General features: G+C 32.7%; 1 protein-coding gene across 4 annotated transcripts in view; it reads left to right on the top strand.

Annotated features, from left to right (window-relative positions):
• CSMD3 (CUB and Sushi multiple domains 3) overlaps positions 1–21,946 on the top strand; it is a 549,229-nt gene that overhangs the window by 252,090 nt on the left and 275,193 nt on the right. For all 4 annotated transcript variants that reach the window (XM_031591144.2, XM_031591143.2, XM_031591142.2 and 1 more), the window contains one exon: positions 10,070–10,194. In XM_031591144.2, coding sequence (XP_031447004.1) covers positions 10,070–10,194 — 125 coding nt within the window. The remainder of the gene's footprint in view (positions 1–10,069; positions 10,195–21,946) is intronic.

Raw genomic sequence — 21,946 nt, 5'->3', positions numbered from 1 at the left:
ATGTCTGTGTATCAGAGAATGTACATCTCTGATCTGTAAAAAAAACTGATTGAAGGTAATTTAAAATAATTTCCTCATATAAATACTGTGTTAGATCTACAAATACTGACCATAGAAGTGTAACTGAAGGTTTTTGTAAAGGACAGAAGGATCTATTAAAAAGGAAAATAAGCAAAATTCAGTGCAAAAAATGCACCATAAAAAAATAATAATAATAATAATACAACAAAACACAATGAAGATTCACAAATGATGTTTCAGATATTATTTTAGAAATATTCTTTATAATCTAATGGAAAATACTGTGTTTTTTACAGCATGTTTTGGTTTGATATGTGTAGGTGTATTTTCATAGTAGTCCTCATAATGTTTCAACACTCCTAATGCAGACTAGCTTTTTTAAAAAAAATTGATGCATACCAAAACATTTGTGAATATTGCTAAATAAAGAATGAAAAAGGGGGAAAAAAAAAAAAAAGGAACTGTGCCATGAAACTGTATTTTGTTTCTAGCAAATGATTTAAATTTCATTCTTTACTGGCTTTATAAAACATTTCTAAAATGATTTCAAAGAATCAAAGAGTCATATCTTGCCAGTGATGTATGTCATATATGTATTTGAAATAATATTTTAACAAAAAGCTTTAGCCTAGTTTACTCAATTCTTATCTATCTTTCAAATTCCTTACATTATGAGAAAAAAAAGTTTGGATTACTCATTCAAAATACATTCTATGTTTTTTTTTTTTTCTCAGTGAATGTATATGACTCCTAATGTCAGTAACAGTGTGAATTTATGAGCAAATAGACACAAATATAATCACTTCTTGAAAATGTTCTGGATTAACTTTAACCTTTGCTTGAGTTTCTGATTTGGTTTTGTTTTGATCTGATTGTGGAATATTAATTTCCACAATCAGATAATATAATGAGTTAAAGATGTGTGTTATATATTTGATATATATCCAAATTTTGGACTGTACTGAGAGAATGAATCTTATGCTATGTTCTTGCTTTATGCCGTATGCTAATTCAACATTTTCATCATTTTTACAAATCCTATCAAAACACCTAACTGAGGAAAGAGGAAAGGAAATAGGTAGGAAGGAAATTTATAATTTTTAAATTAATTACTATCATTATATATAGTTATGTTGTGTATTATACAGCACACTTCGTAACAACTGAAGGTAGTAAGTCTTAAAGTAGTCTAAGAAAAATGCAAAAGTTAGACAAAATCATAATACTTCATTCTTTCACATAATTTTTTGCATGCTTTTTGGTTGTTTTGTTGTGACTTTTCTCCCTGTGAAATCAATCTGAATATAACATTGGCAGTGACATCCCAACTAAATGTGTTAGCTGGCAGTTAGTTATTATCATCTCTTAGTTAGTTATTATGGTCTCTTTTTCTCTGCTTCTGAGGGGGGGGGGGGGGGGGAAGCATTGTAAGTAATTTTACATGGAATGTCATTTCTGATATTACCTGACAAAAAAATTATTTCTCAATATTTTCAGAGAAATAAAAATAAATGAATTGTATTTCTTAATTGTTATGCTTTCTAGAATCATTACTTAGATCAGTATTTCATATTTTGACATCAGAGATACATTTTGATACAGACTTTAACCAGACTTTTAATCTGGAAGTCCTTTCCAATTTTGTGTCTGCAAAAGACTTACTTGCATGGTTACTCTAATTAAACTTTTGTGAGGACAGCACTTGGAAGGAAAGATGATGACAAAATGATAATCTCTCTCCTAAAGGTGTAGACGAAATGCTAAGTCATGGCTTGAAACAGTGATTGAGCACCTGGTAGGAAGGCTAGGCCAAACTAGGGGAGCTCAGGTGCAAGGAGAAAGTGTTCAAATTATGTGTAAATAAAATACTATGTATATAACATGTGCAATATATACTAAAATCAAAATATTTTCTGAAGGATTATTTTTTCTGATATCAAATTATATAAATGAGTGATTTTTTTTTCTTTTCTGATACTGTTCTCACAGTATCTGTGAGGGAAGGTAGGCTTTTCTATGAACTTCAGTGAATGCACTGTTTAATGCTTAAATGTATAACAGAAGGATAAATCCCATCTCACCATAATAGAAAACAACAACAACAACAAAACCCTTGGGTATTTCAAATACCCAATACAAGAGATAAATTAGCTTACACATGCAACATACACTGGAAGTTAAGAAAAAAGTAGAATTGTAAACTGAATTTGATCCATTTCATGACGTTAAAATGGTTAAAAAAAAAAAAAAAAAAAAAAGTGTTGTTTTCAAAATGAAATAGTTAGAAGATGTAATAATTGGTCTTGTAGTTGTGGGGGGAAGGAATATTTACTGATGGAGAAGATATTTCTTACTTTAAACCGAAGATCATACAAAAAATTATTGGAATTATTAATCCCTAATTTGATCACTTTGTGGCATTACTATGAATTCAACCTTTTTTAGAAAGAAGTTAGAAAATATTTTAAAAAATCAAACTAATACTGAATTGATTATCTTTCTGTTTAACGGAGATTCCAGGAACAATCGAAAATACTGTTAACTTTAAAAGCAGAATTGGTACTTTATGATTCTTTCTAGCAAGTTAGATTGCATCTTTCTAGCAAGTTAGATTGCAGAGCAGTAATAGCTTCTGAAAGCATAAGCTCCTCAGTGTCTTCACTGTCGCCTCAATTTTATATTTTATATGTCCTGGAACTAAATATCTTCCTCTGGAAATTTGAATTTTTGCAGTTAAATTTCTTCAAATATAACAATTATCTTCTGAAAACAAATACAATCTAGCTAAGTATCTCCTTATAATCTGTCTCCTCTGGATGTAGTTGTCAGAAACAGCACAGAATGTATGTTGTTACCTGTATGAATGTTACCTGTTATTCAGTAAAATAAACATTTTTCCCATTATTAGTACTAATATGGAAAACATAAAAAACGTTGTAATATGATAAATAGTTTTCTCTTGGTCTTGGTGGTTGTTTTTGTTGTTGTTTTGTTTATTTGTTTGGTTGCTTTTTTTTAATTGTTAGGTTTTGGAAGCCTTTTTCTTTGTTTGTTTGGAGTGGAATAAACAAAGCAAAACTGAATTGCAGTTGGGCAGTATATTATTACAAAGCAAATATATTTCTCTTACAATATCTTTACGTTCTGTCTTCATTAAATAAATGACTGAATCTATCCGTAACTTTCCATGTCTTTTATGTAGTCCAATTAGGTGTTCATAAATGAAATTCAGATCAAATTTGAATCCTGACAGAGCAGCAAACACTGTTAAGACAGTCACCAAGATGCTAATGTGATCTTAAAAACACAGATTCTATTGAAACAGAGAAGTATACAAAGTTTATATTCAAGGCAGTTCTTGTCGGGGTCACTTAGTTTATTTAGTGTTTTATGTCAAAAGATTAATACAAACAAAAAATATTAATCTGTGAGCAGGCATACGTGAGGGAACGCACTTCAGTTTCTGCTGAAATGCAGCCTACATGTTCTATTCAATAAGACCTGATTATACAGAGCCATTTGGTCATCATTACAACATACTTACCACCACGTCCCCACAGTTATGTATCAGTCACATAATAAACCCAAACAAACAAATTTCATCTCATATTAATTAGGTTCCAGACATTTTTGTTTAAATGCCACTAGGTACCAGGGTGTATTTCTTTGAGCATCTAGGTGTTCTTAAGAGTTTTCACTAAATGATTTAACTGAGGTGACTTAAGACATGTGAAGCAGAGTGAAAACTAGCTATCTGTATCTTAGTCTAGCATTCTAAGCAATTAATTATGATACTAATTACTTGAATTACAATATAAACAACACTAATTTCTGCTTTTTGAATGTTATAAGTTACATTACAGTTCTTTTCTTTGGAAAAATGAATTCAAAGTGTAACCACATTAATGATCAGTTTTACTCTTAATTTTCCATAAAGCTTCTCTGAATCACATGCTCTTCTCTGCATATATATAAGGTGAATATCTAGACCTTGAAACTACAAACATCCTGAAACTTAAACAAAACTCAGAACATTCAGTGTGAGATGCAATGCTAGCTTAAAGTAGAATTGCATGTTTCATTTGCTAGCAGCCAGCTATTTTCTGTGTCAAGCAACTGCTTCTGATAAATGTGGGAAAAGCTGACAACTGAAGAACTGCTGTAGCAGAATTTTGAAAGGTCTCCAGAGTTTTGGGAGGCGTCAGTTTCCTCTGCAATTGAAATTTAGTCTTCACCTTGGTTTTTTCAGCACATGATAAGGAATAAACTATCATCTGTTTACCAGAAGTCTAAAATATTTAGATTGTGTGATATTATATCTTGGAAACCTAACATCTTGTTGTCATATTTCGAAATACAGTATCAGCTGATCTACAGTAAATATTTACATACATGCTTTTGACCTTGGACATGTGCTGCAGCTTACCTGAGCTTTCTTACTGTGACTCATAAAGACTGTTAGATTACATCTGTAGATGATAATTACTGATCAGTGAAGTGTAGAAAGTTATTAGTTCAAGAAAATTTGATTCACTATGTGGTTGTGAAATCTTGTGTATAGCCTCAGTTTCTTTTACATTAGAGGGAGAAAATTATATGTTCACTGCAATACAGATTATTCATGTTTGTTAGTATTAAAATTTATCATAATATCAGTTATTTGATTGCAACAAACTTCAAGAGATGATGTTTAGCTGTTTCTGAGCTGTTGTTTTTTTTTCATTTTCTTTAGGCAGAAAGGCATTCCAGATTTGGAAAGCATAGGGTAATATGACAGAAAAACATGTAAAACATGTAGATTACCTTTTTGTACACTGAAATGTACATATGAATTTTCGATTGATTCCACAGAATTGGAATAGAACTACAATATAGGAATTCGGAACTATTACATTCACTACAAAAGTTAAAACTACATAGTATCCTTTTACTTAATCTATCCCAAATATCCAGTACAAAATTTACATGTAAAATTCAATGTAACATACATGTAAATTCAAAACCGAGAATCATTTCCTGCTACAGCTTGAAGTTTGATTCCTTGCATAACTGATTCCTTTTCAATAAAAATTTAAATTGCTTCATTAGAGATTTTCTTTACTGAATTTATATTGTGTTCTCTATAAAGGATTTCCAACTTTGGTGAAGATGGAGGAGACTTCATAAAATAGATAGATTGAAGTATTTTCTTAAATTCATATAGATTTCTTATTTATTTATTTATTTTTTAATTCTAATGAGAAATATATCCATTATTATTATTTTTTTTTACTGTCAATTATTTTTGTCCTCTTACAAATATAAACTTTCAGATAAACTTGTTGAGAGACAGTCAAGCTCTCTCTCTCTTTTTTTTTTTTTAATCTTAGAACAGTATCTTGTACATGTGAGACGTTTAAGACAGTTAAAAATGAATTAAACATCTTGAGTAAATCAGATAATCATTAATTCTTAAGAGCTTATCTACTTCATCCTCCTTCCTAATGTTAAGACTAAGCCAGCTCATCTGTGGCTTTGTTTAGTCAGTCTTGAGAACTTCCAGCAATGGGTAATCTGTACATTTTTCATGCCTTTCTTGTATGAAATTATGAAGTCTCTTATAACAGAAAACTTGAATCTCCCAAACCTACCATTACATATTTTCTGCCACAATAGGATAAGTTTGGCTTATTCATCTTTGTAAATATTCTTCAGGTAGTTATGGCCTTTTATTATCTGCTAACTTAGCTTCCTCTTTGTCACACTAATCAAGACTGGTTCCCTCAACCTTTCACTGTAGGTGAAAGGCCTATGACCATCTTCTCTTTAGAGAGAAATAAATCTGAAGAGCATAGCTGTAAACTTACCTGTATGTCATTTTGCCTTAGTGCTAATTACCTCCTAATATCTGGATGTCCTTTATGGATGTGAGTTGTATGTACCTTATCTACTGCATCTTTGGAGGGAAGTGACACTTGATTCTCCTGCAGTGCCAAAGTCAATTATCAAATTCTTGTTAGAAAAGGATAGATTTTGAACTGAATTATTGCATGCAAAGAATTAAAGGTTTTGGACAAAAATATCGTTAGAAGAAACAAGAATAATTTCTCCTATCAGACAACTTCTAATTGAATTGATTTCTTCCATTTTTTGAAAGAATGCATGGGTAGATAATGTAAGAAAAACATTCATAAATGTTAATATTTCCTCTCCTAGGCTTTTCTAGGCTTCCTGAGATATTCAATTACTTGGAGTTTCCTTGACAATCTCACAGGAGTCCATGTGCCTTTCTGGATGCCATTCTTAGCCTGTTGCAAGACCAGAATAATATACACTGAGTGTAAATTTCTTGCAGGATTTCTTTCTTGTCCTTCTCTTGACTTTTCAGACAGGAAGCATTCTTTTTTTTCTTTCTTTTCTTTTCTTTTTTTTTTTTTTTTTTTTTTTTTTGAGTCAGTTTGTCATAGGAACTTGTCTCTGATTCTTTTATTTTCTTCCTTCGTCCATTATTTTATCATCTTCCCATCCAACTGCCTTTACTAGATCTCACTTATGTGGCACATGCATCATCAGCCTTCTAAATTTTCCTATTTAAGTGAGTTTATAACTCCAGCATATTTACAGTGATGTATTATCAAATATCCGTTTAATATAAAAACTGGTTTGGACAAGTGAAGTGGACTGGATAATCTGTATGTTATTCATATTTTTGTGGTTGAAAACAAAACAAAACAAAACAAAACAAAACAAAACAAAACAAAACAAAACAAAACAAAACTTCATTACAATTTCCACCCTCTGAAATAATTGGCTTGTACTGCTGCTTACAGTTTTGATATCTTCAGTAAATGGAAATGAATTTCCATTTAGAAAACAGATTGAACTCCTCAGTGTTTTCTTTTGAAATCAGTCCATGATTATTTAAAGTTAATATATTTCCATGTTATTTTTTTCAAATGTTATTTTACTTTCAAAAGGAAAGAATGAAAGATTATCTTATTGCTTCAGCTTTGCTTTCTACAGCAGACACCTTCCAGGCAAAAATCCGAATTTGAGAAATTTATTCTTATTTTCCCAATTTCTACTTTACAAGACTTCCCAACTCTATAGTTACTGGAGTAGCTGAATATATATTTTAAAGATAATATAATATTTCCATTTCATAATTTTGAAATTTCTTCCATCTCTTTGATTTGCCTTGTGATCTTTTCACTCATTAGTATAATATAGAAACTTCTCAGTTGTACCTTGCAAGGGACATTACATGACATTTACCTCACTGTAACGCCTTGTTGTCCCCTTCTTTTACAAACAATTTCATGCATTTTACTATTATGATTCTTATACAAAGAACTTTATTTGAATAGCTTGTAGAGCTGGTATCTGCTATAAATCCTCCTTTTCTGAGATGTCTCCTTAGGTGACTAAAAAATCATTAATGCATCCATTATTTATAAGCTATATCTCTGAAAATCTCAGGCTCTCCCCAGTCTTCATCACACAACAGAGTGGTGCTGGACACCACTCCTTTTCAAACAAAGAAAGAAAACTATTCTAACTCCCTTAAATTATTGTTCCTTTTAATATCAATCTTCTTTACCTGGCAAGTTAACCTCTGGAATATGTGCTCAGTCTCTTTCATTTTTTGCTTGTCAACTGGATCAGAATTGAAGTTATTTTTGCAGCACTAAACTGCTTGTATATAAGAAAAAACAAACAGAAAAAGAAGCAAAACCATGAAAACCAAAGGTCTTCTTTCCCAGACCTTGCATAGACTAATGATATTTAGAATTGCTTTGAGCAAAAAGGAACTCAGTACCTTATGAGATCAAATTAGGGCACTAATGCAGAGCAGAACAATCCCTTCTCTCAACCATCTAGCAATGCTGGGCCTGAGGTCTGCCCTTTAGGCTGCCAGACACATTGCTGTCTCATATTTAACTTGCCATCTACCAGAACCCCCAGAAGACTTCAAGTAGGGCTGTTCTTCAAACTTTTGTCCCATGGTAACTCTGCCTAGACTGTGGAATACCTTTAGTCATGTGATTTGTGCTAGCTGTAAAGGGAATAGTTGTTAGTATTGAACCATCTAAAAATATGAATAATTAGGAAAAAAAATTTCTTTTTCTTCAGGTTTATAATATACTGCTTTTGTAAGCCTTCTCAAGATACTATGTTCTATTGTATTTTTGATTATAAAATGCTAGTCTTAGTTATGTGCTTATGTGAAACACCTTTACACAGTTAGCATGAAATTTAGCAATGATGTAAGATTTATTTTTCTTTAAAGTTTCATCACACATTTTAAATATGAAAACATAAGTCTTTAATATTAATCACAGTGAGGATGCTGAAAATTATGATAGCTCCAAAATCCACTTGCACTTTATTATATAATCCACAAAATGCACTTTATTTTAATTTGCATTATCACAATACATCAGATATTCAAAATATCAATTCTGAGTTCACTTGACTCTTATCAAAATTTCTTCAGGAGCATCTTTGATTTAGTATTTTGGGCTTATTCCTTAATTGGAAAACAAAGAAGGGTATTTCAGAATTTTGGGCAGAAACACAAGGTAACACACTGCAGCCTCTTCATCAGGCTTACATGAGGAATAGGGTGAATAATAAAACACCATTTAATTTAAATGCATAGTGATGACAATTTAGCAAAAGAGAATAGAAAATGTGCATTCTGAAAACCTGTATGATGTGATTGGTTATCCATAGTCTTAAGTTTTATATATAGTTTACTACTGTGGCAGACAAACCAGTATAAAAAAACCAGTAAGCTGAAATTAAGTAATGTAAGATACTGATGTCAGAATAAGGCCTGATATATTTTCTGTTTTCAGATGTAACTGGGAATTGAAACAACCATGATATTTTACAGCAAGAAGAATAATACACATTTACATATCAAGTTTTTTAACTTACTCAACTGAAAAAAAAAAATAAAAAAAAATTACCTCAGAAAACAGAGATAAAAATTAACCAAGTAAACAAATGAGGCAAAAAATTTTTTTCTTGCTTTTATTTCCAGATCTGTACTGTGCCAAATTTGCATCACCAAATGTCCATTCCATATGGAAAACTTCAAAATCTTTTCAAGCCTGCCCATCACTTCATAAATAGTCACAGCCATACACTGAGAAAGTTGTTTTTAGAATTATTTCCTACCATGACTTTGAGAAATGCATATTCGCCTTTTAGCTTTCATTGTCTAGTAGTTGTGGTATTCACGTTCTTGTTACTGGGAAGAGTAACAACATATCATGTATGCGGAGACAAGATTTTACTGTTAGCTTAACTAAAATCTTAATAAACGAAAAAAATAAAAATCATCTAAACTAGAATTTTTACAGTAATAAATTCCTAGTCAATATTAATATGAAAAAGTCTTATTAATAACATGCCACATCAATGATATTTGAGAAAACCTTTTCCTTGATATTGTACTCCTTCCAATCTCTCTCTAGGTTCTAAATTGAAATGCACCAATCTTTCTTCAGTAGAAGCAGAGGTGTAACAGGTCACCTGTATCACAAGTTCTTAACCAGGAAGTATATAATGTTTATAGTGGGATTTTCTTTCTCAGTCACGTGGTTGACATTTTTGGTGTTTTTCTAATCACAATCTTTCTTGCAGGTTTCTAGCTTTGATTAACATAAGTGACTGCTCTTTCATAGAATAAAGGAAAATCCTGAGCTGGAAGAGAACAACAGAGATCATCAAGTCCAACTCTTGGATCCAATTTCTTACAGAATGCTCAGATTTGTCAGATCCTTACTATGCAGAAGTCAGAAGTTAGGCCTCACTAACTTCTAGGTCACCTAACCTCCAGGAAAATGTTAAAAAAAAAAGTAAACCAGCTCTGGACAAGGCAAACAAAAGAGGGCTGAAGACTACATAGCTGCAGCCTCTTAATATCAAGACGAAAAGTAATGTTTAGTGGGTTACATTAGTATTGTTTAAAGTGTTATATATGTAAAAGGGTGCAAAAATTGACTAATAACTATTTTTAAAAAATGAATCTTCTTTTCATGTCACCGCTTGATTTTAGCTTGGGAGCAACAGTAAAATTCTCTTGTGATGAAGATTATGTGTTACAAGGCTCAAAAAGCATCACCTGTCAGAGGATAGCTGAAGTTTTTGCTGCATGGAGTGATCATAGACCTGTGTGTAAAGGTAAAGAGGAATTTTGATCCTTTTGGTACTTTGTTCATTTCAGGTTTATCAAATGCTGATAGCCAAACACATTAAATGCCATTCTGTAAGTACTTGAAGAGTATAATCACAGAATTGTAGGAGTTGGAAGGGATCTCTGGAGATCATTTAGCTCAACCCGCAGATAAAGCAGGTTCCCTCCAATTTGCTGCACAGGAACGCGTCCAGGAGGGGTTTGAATATGTCCAGAGTTTAACGTGAAACTAGAATGAAAAATAAAGTAATAATTTTGTTGGAAGATAGCAGTTCTGAAAAAAATTCTGTTTGTATGTGAAAGTGATGAATACATGTTGATTAAATATCTAAAACAGTTATTTATAATTAGAACTCGTAACTGATAACAAAGAGGACACTGATTAACTTCTTTAAACTCACTGACTTCATAGAACTTGTTAATTCCACCTTAAAATGCACCAATATTCAGAAAGATACTAGAAATTGATGCAAAGCCATATGGAGAAAAAACAGACAGATGTTATAGATATTATAGTTTGTCAAATATAAAATGTGATGGAGTGTCATTAGTTGCTGTTTTAACTAACTTCAGTGTGCTGTAATTTTGTTCTTTTGATTAACAAGAGGTTTTAATTACACACTTAGATATACTAAAAATGAAGTATAAGGTTTTTCTAGTTTAATAATTATGTGTTCTTTAGGTTTTATGCATAGAGCATACAGTAAACATTTTGAAATATTTTTGCATAAGTAGGATAAATATCGTGTGTACAAAATTATGTGTGCATCTGCTTGTTGAATTTGCATATTTGTTTACAAGCCATTTGGGCAAACAAATCAGACCATTGTGTATAAATGTTATTTTATGCAAGAAATTGTCTTGAGAACTGATTCAGCTTTGCAGATAACAAGGGCACAAGTGGTATTAAATATTTCACCTGTTATTGTTTAAAATGTCATTTAAAGTGCTACTTGAAGCATTGTTTTTTGTTTGAATATCACAGCAGTTGTTTTCAGTTACATATATAAATGTTATTATGCACACACACACACACAAAACCCAACACCACAATTATGATTTATTTTTTAAAAATGTGAATATTAGTTATTACATTACTATACTGTTCTAAACAGGAAGTTTCCAGTTCTATTAGATGCATTTGACTTGACAACATAAATCCTCATAATTTGTTCCCCCAAGACATATGAGTAACAGAGTGTAACTGCCTGCCAAAAATGAAAGATTAACTCTCTTTAGGAGTTATCATATTATACCAGCTGGAACTGGCATAGGAACATATTAATGAAAGTGAAAGCTGGAATAAATTATTTCTGCAGTAGAAATGCAAGGCTTTGAGAACGAAAACCGATACATCACTTCTAAAACAAAAGATCATCAACGTCTTTTAATCTAAAGAGTGATTTCCAGGAGAATGCTGCTCTGGAGGTCTATTTAAATGTAAACATTTTGTCTTCTCAAAGAGACTATGAGGAAACTATAAAATTATGCTAGATATTGTGGCTAGATTTTGTTACAAACAGATTAGATTGTGGTACTGTCACAATGATTCTTTCCCTTTCTGTCCTTTTTAATATATTTTATTATTTTTCTTAGCCCTCATCTCAGCAGTTAGGGGACCTGTTTAGGAAACATGGCAGAAAATGAAGATGTTTGTCTCACTGTGATTTACAGACAACATACTTAGAAAATAATTTAAAATGTAGAGCCAGAGGAAAATATGGCTTTGTGTTGTAGGAACTTGATGAATTAAGATAAGCAGCAGATGAGAAATAACTTGATACTTTTTTTTTTTTTTTTTTTTTTTTAAAGAATCAAAGTTCTTTCACTTTCTGAGACACCTGTTTTTCAGCTAGAATTTTTTCAAGATTCAAGGAGCACTGGGGTGTTTTTAACATTTTGCAATATAATTTGCCACTTACTCCAAATCATCAGCCAACCAAGGCACGAATTAATAATTATTGATCTTAGATTATTTGCATTTAAAGTTTATCTAAATTCTACAGCGGAATAGGGCATTCTGGGTTAGAAAAAGAATGAAAAATATCATGCGATGAAATACAGCCTTTCTTACTCCACTGCTCAGGCCACTTCTGCTATGGATAGGATTGTTTTTCCAAATAAAAGTTTATCCTCTCACATCAGAATTTTATACTGTTGGATCATACTTTTGCAGAAATATAAATTGTAATGTTTTCTTCCTGGACAACATTTTTGTTCCATTATTCTTCTTAAAAATTTCAGTCTAGGCTAATAGTTTATACATAATAACAGTATATGAACTGTTATGTATTTGGCTTGTGAAGATAGCACTGTTTTTCATTTTATTTAGGAAAGAACTCAAATAGAACTATACTTACCATTTACCTACTGTACTTCGCATGATACATTTTAGCATATACTTCATCCCTCTGGTGTGCAGGAGCACTAAACACTCAGTGTCCTTTACATAAACAAAAAAACAATCTTCTTATTTCAATTTCTTGTGTTTCTGATGGAATATGTTTATGTCTAAATTCAGAACTAAAAAATGACCTTATCCTATTCAAAAACATTTGTGTTCTATATTCTATCACTTCCAAAATAATAATACTAATGATGATTTAAAAAAATGAAAAAAAACCAACCAAAACCTGCCAGAGAGTAGTTTATTTACTGTGATATTAGAGACTCAGTAAGACTAAATAAAATGTATATTTCAATTTTTGGAAAGACAAAAACAACTACACATTTCTGGACTGTTCTTCTAAAGTATTATTAAATGCTTACTGAGGTAGAATTAGCCAAAGGAAATTTAAACTAGTGGCCATTTTCTATTCATATTTTTGACAGCAGATAATTATAAACTGTACAGTTGATGTCATACACGAGCTTTAAGGTGTCTTGCATGTCTTATTTGGTCTACCTAACACAAATAGGATCCTTCCTATTAACCATGGAAGAATCAAAATTTTATGCATAGGTATGCAATATTTGTACATTTAACTGATATTTAAACTTGATCAATATTTTAACCTTTTTATCTGTACTAGCTTAAAATTTGCTGTCTTTACAGCAGATACCTGATTCTATTGTATAATGGGAAAGAATAACAAGAACATCAAAATACATTTTCATACAGTTCACTGCTTCTAAACATGTCAGTGTGTTTCCATGACAGAAAATCCCAGTCTTCTCAATGATTGTTTCATATGACAAATTTATTTTCACATAATTTTTGCCAGATATTCTTCAATTATTCTTAGCTAGGGTTTCTTACCAATGATTAAAAAAAGTGAAATATCAGCCCATGAGAAAAATATTTTAAACTTCAAGAATGTTGTTTGTTTGGTTGTTTTTTTTTTTTCCCCTAGCTTTACTTTATGTTTTGCTGCCATTTATAGCTATGGTAAGATAAGGTAAGATATTTCCACTGAGTGAAAATATTGTAGATATGAATTGCAAGGCTACTTACAATACACTGTTATCACAGGGCAATGAGTAAAAAAAATCTTGCATACTTCCCGTGAAATATTAAAAAATGTTCAAATTATGTCAGAATCTTGGAACAAACATTTACTCCACATACAATTACAGTTGGAGTGTGATATTTGAAAGAAGACAATGTGTGCTGTTAGTTACATCCTCTCAGAATAAATGCATCCTAATCCCAAAAACATATGTAGTTTTTATAACATGACTGCTTACACTGACTTCTCTGTAAATTCATTGTGGAGAGAAAGTTTAAAGACTTTGGGATTGAGACCCTACTGATCTATTTGCGATGGAATTCAGCATTTCCCTACAGGGTAACACCTTTTTTATAAAGCCAACTTGCTTAAGCAGAGACAATTATCTCTTCCTCTCATTTATGTTTCAGGAAATGAAACAGATAGATCTATTCACAGTTGGTCGATTAGCCTTTTTATTTTCATGCCTGTTGCTCCTGTTTTTTGCTTGCTCGTTTCTCAGTTTCTGTGAAGCATTTATGAAAGCTGCCTTTCATAAGCCTTCTGGCAAGTCAGCAAAAAGCTCTGCAACAAGTACAGTATTTTAGAAAATCTCATCTAGTATGTAGAATGAAATAATGCCTTTCAAATAATTCTTTGTACTAGAGAAAACTAAAGGAGAGAAAAAACTTACCATTTCAATTATGATCCCCTCATTAACAGTTATGCTACAAAATAATTTGAATTAATATTAAAGCAAGAAAGAAACACCATTATGCATTTAAATTGGGCTCTGACAATTTTGGAAGAATTTTTTTCCTTCATATTCCATTTTAATCAGTGATTTCACAGACTAACAACATTTTTATAAAACTAAATTTATGAACTCATTAAGTAGCATTTGTCATTTGATAAAAAAATGTTATAAATATTACTTTGATTAACATGGATGTGCCATCAGAATGTACATCATGAATGTTACCTCTTGCCTTTATAAATACACTAGTAATGGCAGTGGCAATGGTAGTGGCAGTGTTGGTGGTAGTATCTTCTAAATTCCAGGTTTGTGAGGCTGTGAGGGTGTCTGACAGCTGTTTTGGGCTGCTCAAACTGTGTGTAGGCATCAGCTGGCAGGCAAATTCTCTCACAGGCAGCCAAGTCAGAGTTGTGCGGTGCCTGAAATTCTGATGGCTTCCTTTGGTAACAGAATCACAGAATCATAAGGATTGGAAGGGATCTCTAGAGATCATCTAGTCCAAACCCATGATAAAGCCTACCCTATTGTAGTCTGGAATACATCCAGGTGGGTTTTGAATATGTCCGGAGAAGACTCCATAAATTCTCTATGAAGCTTGTTCCAGTGATCTGTCATCTTCAAAGTAAAAGTTTTTGCTCGTGTTCATATAGAACTTCCTGTGTTCCAGTTTGTGCCCTTTGGCTATTGTTCTATCATGGGGCTACACTGAAAAGAGCCTCACCATGTCCACTTGACTTCTACCCATTATATATCTATGACCATCAGTAAGATTCCCCCCTCAGTCTTCCCCATGTTAAACAGTCTCAGATCTCTTAACCTTTCCTCATGAGAGAAATGCTTCAGGTCCCTGTTAATCTTCATAACCCTCCACTGGACACTCTCTAGAAGTTACCTGCCTTCTTTCAACTGGGGAGCCCAGGACAGAACACAGCATTCAAGCAAACTTGCTGAGAGTGGACTCTTTCAGGTTGTTAATTAAGATGTTGAACAAGACTGATCCATTACCACCCACTGGGTAACACCACTAGCTATTGGCCTTCAACCAGATTCAGTGCCACTAATCATGATCGTCTGAGCTGAATCAGCCAGTTCTAAGTCCACCTGTCTGCTTATCTATCCCACACTTCCTAAACTTACCCATAAGAATGTTATGGAAGACAGCGTCAAAAGATTTGATAAAGCTAAGATGCTCTCCCATCATCTATTCAGCTGATGATGACATAATAGAAGGCAGATTGGTTAAGCATGATTTCCCATTTGTTAACTCATATAAAGTACTACTGATAAGCTTCTACTTTTCCATTTACTTGGAGATGACATCAAGAATAAGTTGTTCCAACACCTTCTCAGGGTTGAAGAAGAGGTTGACTGACCTGTAGTCTCCCTGGTCCTCCTTGTCCTTTTTGAAGACTAGTGACAGTGGCTGTTCTCCACTCCTCAGGCACTTCTCCCATTCTCCATGATGTTTCAAAGATGATAGTGGTTCATCAGTCACTTTTGTTAGTTCCCTTAGAACTTGTGGGTGCATCCTATTGTGTTCTGTGGATTTCTGCGCACCAAATTTGTTTAGAGGAATGATCTCTAACCATTTCTTCCTTTATCAAGAAGTCTTCCTTTATGCAGACTCTCTTATTTTCAGGGTCTGAGGCTCCTGAAGGCCAGACTTACCAGTAATGACTGAAGCAAAGAAGATGTTCAGTAACTGTCTTCTCAGTGTCCTCTGTTAACAGCATACCCATGTTATACAGAAGCAGGCCAACATTTTACCTAGTCTTCCTTTTGCTATTAACATACTTAAAGAAGCCTTTCTTCTTTTCCTTGACTTCCCTCACCAGAATCTATTCCATGTGGGCATTAGCCTTCCTCACCCGATCCCTCTGTGCCCTGACAACTTTTCTATTTTCCTCTTACATGGCCAGGTAACATATTAAACACTATTTTGTAATATGGCGCAAGTAGGCATAGACATTGTAATCACCCACCAGGAAGTTGTGCCCTCTGCTCCTGATCCTCCAGCACCCTTTAAAACTAATGCAGCCACTTGGACAGAGCTCTGGGCATGCCACGTGACTGATCACCCAGTTTTCAGATTCTATGTGTACCAGATGCTACTCCCTGAGATGGAGGGTGAGAGCACACACACCTGTGTGTGAGGTGTACCCAGGTAGTTTAGTAGCTCTGTCTTATGGTAAAGCTTTAGGAAGAGGTACAGAGAGGCATCTGAGACTCCAAGAAGATGACAGATCAATAGAGCCATACTCTGTCCTCTCTGGTATGTACATGACAATCTATTGTGGCTGCTACTGAGGTTGGTCCTGTATCTGATCTGTATCAGAATAAAGGCTGCAACTTGAAAGACACCAAGAGTGAGAGCCTTGCAGAGGGATCTAGAAAGTTTAGAGCACTGGACAATGATCAGCAGCAATAAATTTAATGAGTAAATGCCAAGTTCTACACCTAGGGTGGAGTAATGCTGGACACAGGTACAGACAAGGAGAAGAGTATTAGAAGACTCAAGAGAAAGTTTTTTGGGGATGCTGTTTGACAGCAGGCTCAGAATGAGACAACAGTGTGCTCTGGCAGCCAAGAGTGAAACTGCATTCTGGGACACATTAAACACAGCCTAGCCAGTCTATTAAAATAGGTGATTCTCCTATATTTAGCATCAGTGTTAGCTCACTTCAAACTTTCTTTCAATTTTGGTCTCCACAGTATAAAAAGGATATTAAATACTTGAGTTCTTCCTGATTAGATCAACAATGCTGGTAAAAGAACTGGAAAATATCTCATGTGAGAAGAGCCTGAGGACACTTGTTTTGTCTAGTTTGGAGAAAAGGAGGCTGAGAAGCAATTTCTCTCTGGAACTTTCTAAGAATAGGAAGTGGAGTGGGAGATACCCATCTCTTCTCATTGCTAACCAGTCATAAGATGCAAAAAATGGCACCAAGTTGTGCCAGGGGAGATTCTGACTAGATATGTGGAAAAATTTATTTACTGTGAACCTAGCTTCCAGGCCCTTGTTCTGTTCAAGACGAATTTTAATAATGACCTAAACAATTTCCTTTAACTTTTCTTTAACCCTGAAGTGGTCAGGCAATTGGATTTGACCTTTCTTTGTTCCTTACAACAGAAATGTTCTAATTTCTAATTATAATTTCTATAATACTTCTGCTTACCTTCAGTATGTTTTTGAAAAATCTTGTATCTTGTTACTTATATTGCATTTATGAATTGAATTCTGTGTTTTACCTAATACTTGTTCTATTGGACTGTGTCCTATTTTAATGTCAGTTTTTTCAGTGTCTCATTCGTAATTAGAACTCTTTTTGTTAACACTCAGTCCCTCCCAGCTCTGTGTTAAATGGAGAGTTAGTGTGTATTAGTAAGTACTAATAAGAGTAATAAGTAGCTAATAAGTTTACTTTTTTTCTTCCATCCATGGTGTTATTGACAGTACTGGATTAAACCTGTCCCAGAACAAAACTCAGTGAAAACTCAATCAGTTATTTTTAATTTTTGACAGTAAAACATTGTTCATAGACTCAGAGAAGTCTAGAATTGAAAGGATCTCAGGAGATATTTACTGTCCATAGTTAATACCAGAGCTATCATGAATGGGTTTCTCTGTAAGGGAAAACAATTTGGGAGCGAAGTGTGACACAGGTATACAATACCTATGCAGAAAAGCAGAGCAATTCTGTTAACAGCAGTCAGATTAGGCAAAAACAAAAACAAAAACAAAAACAAAAACAAAAAAAAACAGGTAGTTGAAGGAGACCATAGAGATGAGAGAAGTCTGAGGAATTCAAGCCTGGAATTCAAGTCAAGTCAAGATTAGGGTTCAGATCATCAAGCTATGTGGTCAGACACCAGCATACCTGCAAACAGTCTTTACCATTTCCATCCAAGATTCATCAAGTGCCAAGACATTATTGACTGTGCTGATTATTTGCTAGCAATAGCTACAAATTACGTACTGACTTTTAATTTTTCATATTATTTCCCTTAACATTCCCTCTTTTTTTTTTTTCCTCTTTTCTTTAAATTTTTCTGATTACTTGCACATTAAAATCATAGGTACAGTTCACGTGAAATAACTATAAGTACAGAGTTCTACATTTTCCTTCAGCACAAACAAATGATCAAGTAAGATATTCTGAACTACAAAAGTACAGATAAGTTGCATTTTTCCTAGACAAAAAGTGAAGAATGAAGACTGCTCTTAGATCTTCAGTGATAAAAGCCTGTACTTTCTGATTAGTCATGATTTTGAGTTTGATAATTGAAACTGCAGTGCATGGTATGTAGAGAAAATCTCATTAATGCAGAACTAATGTAACTGAAATGCCATCAGAAAATTGAACTTACTGTTGTTTGTATTGGCAGTAAAATTAAACTCTTCAGACATGAGAAGATAGTTTTATTTAAAATCCACTCATCAAAAAATCACTATTTTCAAGAACATAAATATGAATGTGATTGTGTTGCCTTCAGATATTCCTGCTGTTAAGTATTGCAGATTTCTGAAGTTAAGGAAATCTGCTATATCATAATGCTAAAGAATTTCAAGTAAAGACTTACATTCAAGTAGCTTAAATAGCATGCAGTGTCTTAAGAAATAGAATACAATATGAAAAATGTTCCCGTTCTTAAATTGAGTGATAAGTAATTGTAAATAGATGTAATTGCTACTTACAGAGACAATTCAGAAAAAATCCTTAAAACCTTCATGTTTTGAATTTACTTTAAAGCAATGGCAGCCAAAGCCTCAGTGCTGTTATTTCGTGTATTGTATTTTGAGAATGATTAGCTTAAACAAGACTGGAGAAAAGTATTTGAAAAAAAAAATCTGTATCCACTGCTTCCTGCATGTTGACATACTTATGCCATATCTCAATAATGTTAGCCAAACAGAGAAATGAAACTTGTAAAGAATGTACTAAGTTCAAAAATTAGAACATCATATTGTAACATCAGTTGAAGAATATGTTTTAAATTGGAATATCTAAAATACAATTTGAATGGTTTTGTATTACTTACATGAAGAGACATACATCAAAGTAATAGTCCATCATTGAGTGAGAATACATCTGTACTCATACATGTAAAACTTCAAAAAGGCATTCATTTAAGTTTAATGATGTTTGCAGCCAGACTGGAACACAATTTTTCACTAAACAATATGGACAGTGCTTACTACCTAGGAGGTCTGGTTTATATCTGCAACCTTTCTTTAGATAGATTGGAAATAAGAAGGATGGGAATTGGGTTGCTAAAAATACTTGCAAATGCCCATAAGATCTCAATAGGATCATGTAAGACCTACATATTAACAGAACTAAATTGTTAATGCTATTATGAGCGCTGCTTCAAAAGTGATACCTCCCATTCCATTGTGTTGTCCCACGACATCAGAGGTGAATATTAATGGTATGGCAGCAGAGATTAATATCCAGCAAATGTTGATGAATGAAATAGCAGTGGCTGCCATTTTTGCTGCATGGAAGGCTTCAATGACACATTTTTACTTCATATACACTTCCATGTCAGATGCTGCTTTGTCAGAGTGCTCCTTCGCTGCTATTTGTCAGACAGCAACAAAATATAACAGAATATTGATAGGAAGGTTCAACCCCTACTGACATATATGCAACACTGGCCTCTGATGTTGTGAGCCAATATAATAAAATAGGAGGCATTACTTTTAGAGCAGTCCTCATGGTATCCATAAATAATTTCTGAATAGCAGCAGTTGTTATATTTAAAGAGATATATTTTTATAACAAAACAAAAAGCTAGTTAACTGCACAAAAGCTGAACTTTTTATTAAAAAAAAAAAAAAGAAAGAAAATAAGAAACCCGAATTATTATTTGCTTTCACAGCATGTACATGCATCAAACACATACATCCAATTAGGATTTATCAGCAAAGGGAGACATTAAAAAAAAAAAAAAAAAGTTTGCAAAAATTAGTGGCCAGAAAAGCACAGCAAACAAAATGACCCATTAAAAAAATAACTTTTATTTCACTTTTTGAATCTCAGAATATTGATACATTTTCAACCTGCTTTTTGGTAAAACTCCAGTGTATTATGTGGCATGCTAAAAGGTTTGCATTTTTATGCTTTTGTTTTACACATTAATCCTCTACATCCATGTATACATATGTTCCATAGATTTTTTTAAATTCTCTATAGAAGAACTGTAATGTAAAATACTAACAATTCCATGAAAAATATTCCATTACTAATTTATTATTTTAACTTTTTCCAATGCTTAACCATTTTTTAAATTTTCTCCTGTTTTAGTCTCTTCTCAGTAAATGGCCTTAATAACATCTCTTTGAATATCCAAATAAATTTTATCTTTGATCTTATCTTTTAAATTCATACTTTTTTCTATCAAAATAAACTTTTTGTTTTGTTTATTGATCTCATTTTTATTTTTCATGCACTCAGAATACAGTGATTACATATATATAGGTTTTATAGCTTTCATAGTCTTAATCAGCTTTTTCACTGAAGATATCCCTTGTTTGTTATCAGGATAATACACTGCTAATTATGCTTTCACAATTTTAGAGATGATGGTAGATTTTTTTAATGGAGTTCTCTAACCAACTTGTACAGCAGATACAATCACTGTTTATTTAAGTATTAGTTTTTATTCAGTATTTTGGTCTCCACGAAGGTAAATATTTTCTTTGGTATTTTATGAGCTGATTTTTATTTATTATTCTGTTATCATTATTTATTGCTTTCCTTGAATATTATTTTCCTTTACAATTTCCAGTATATATGCATATACTTACATACGTATCATTCTTATTCATGGTTTCTCAGTGTGGACTTGCATTAATTCTGTGTTCTTCACATCTCTGTCGCATTTATGGTAGAATAAGTTTCAGTCTTTCAAGTCTTTTGTAATCACAGAGGGAAACAGATAAACAGACACTTCAAGAAGTTAAATATTTTAACTAATGCGAGGCAAGGTTATTTATTTTACAAAGGAAATCTCTTTTATGACACCAGTGACTTTTTAATTTAAAAAATGGTATTTGTTTTTAATATATGCCAGAATTTTATCTCCTATGAACATATAAAACACCATTAACTAAAATGATTATGTATTTAATTTAAAGAAATTAAAAATAGATATGTGTTAAACTTCAGCTATTCAAAAAATCATGTTATCTATGTCAGTAAAAAACTAATTCCACAAAGAATATTTCTCATTTCCTACCTTTGATCAGACTCATTTTCTGATGCCCTACACATTCTTTTGCAAGTTTTATAAATGCATCTTTGCATGTATTATCTTTAATTAGCTAAATTAATTGCCATAGTGTCCATGTTGTTTCCTTTTTCCTTACTATTCTGAAATATAAAATTCAGTGGCATCTCTAACGTTAATAGCAACAGTCATAATAAGTTCTGAAGAGCAGATTGACGTTTTTAAATTGCAAAAATTCACGTATTTCTATCTTCCAACAAGAGATGCCTCCATGCTTAGAGGACAGTGAGGTCCTATGAGTAATTTTTTACCTTTTACAAG

This window comes from Phasianus colchicus, chromosome 3 (assembly GCF_987193195.1).
Source record: "Phasianus colchicus chromosome 3, bPhaCol1.hap1.1, whole genome shotgun sequence".
NCBI lineage: Eukaryota > Metazoa > Chordata > Aves > Galliformes > Phasianidae > Phasianus > Phasianus colchicus.
This window is presented reverse-complemented; position numbering and strand designations above follow the sequence as displayed.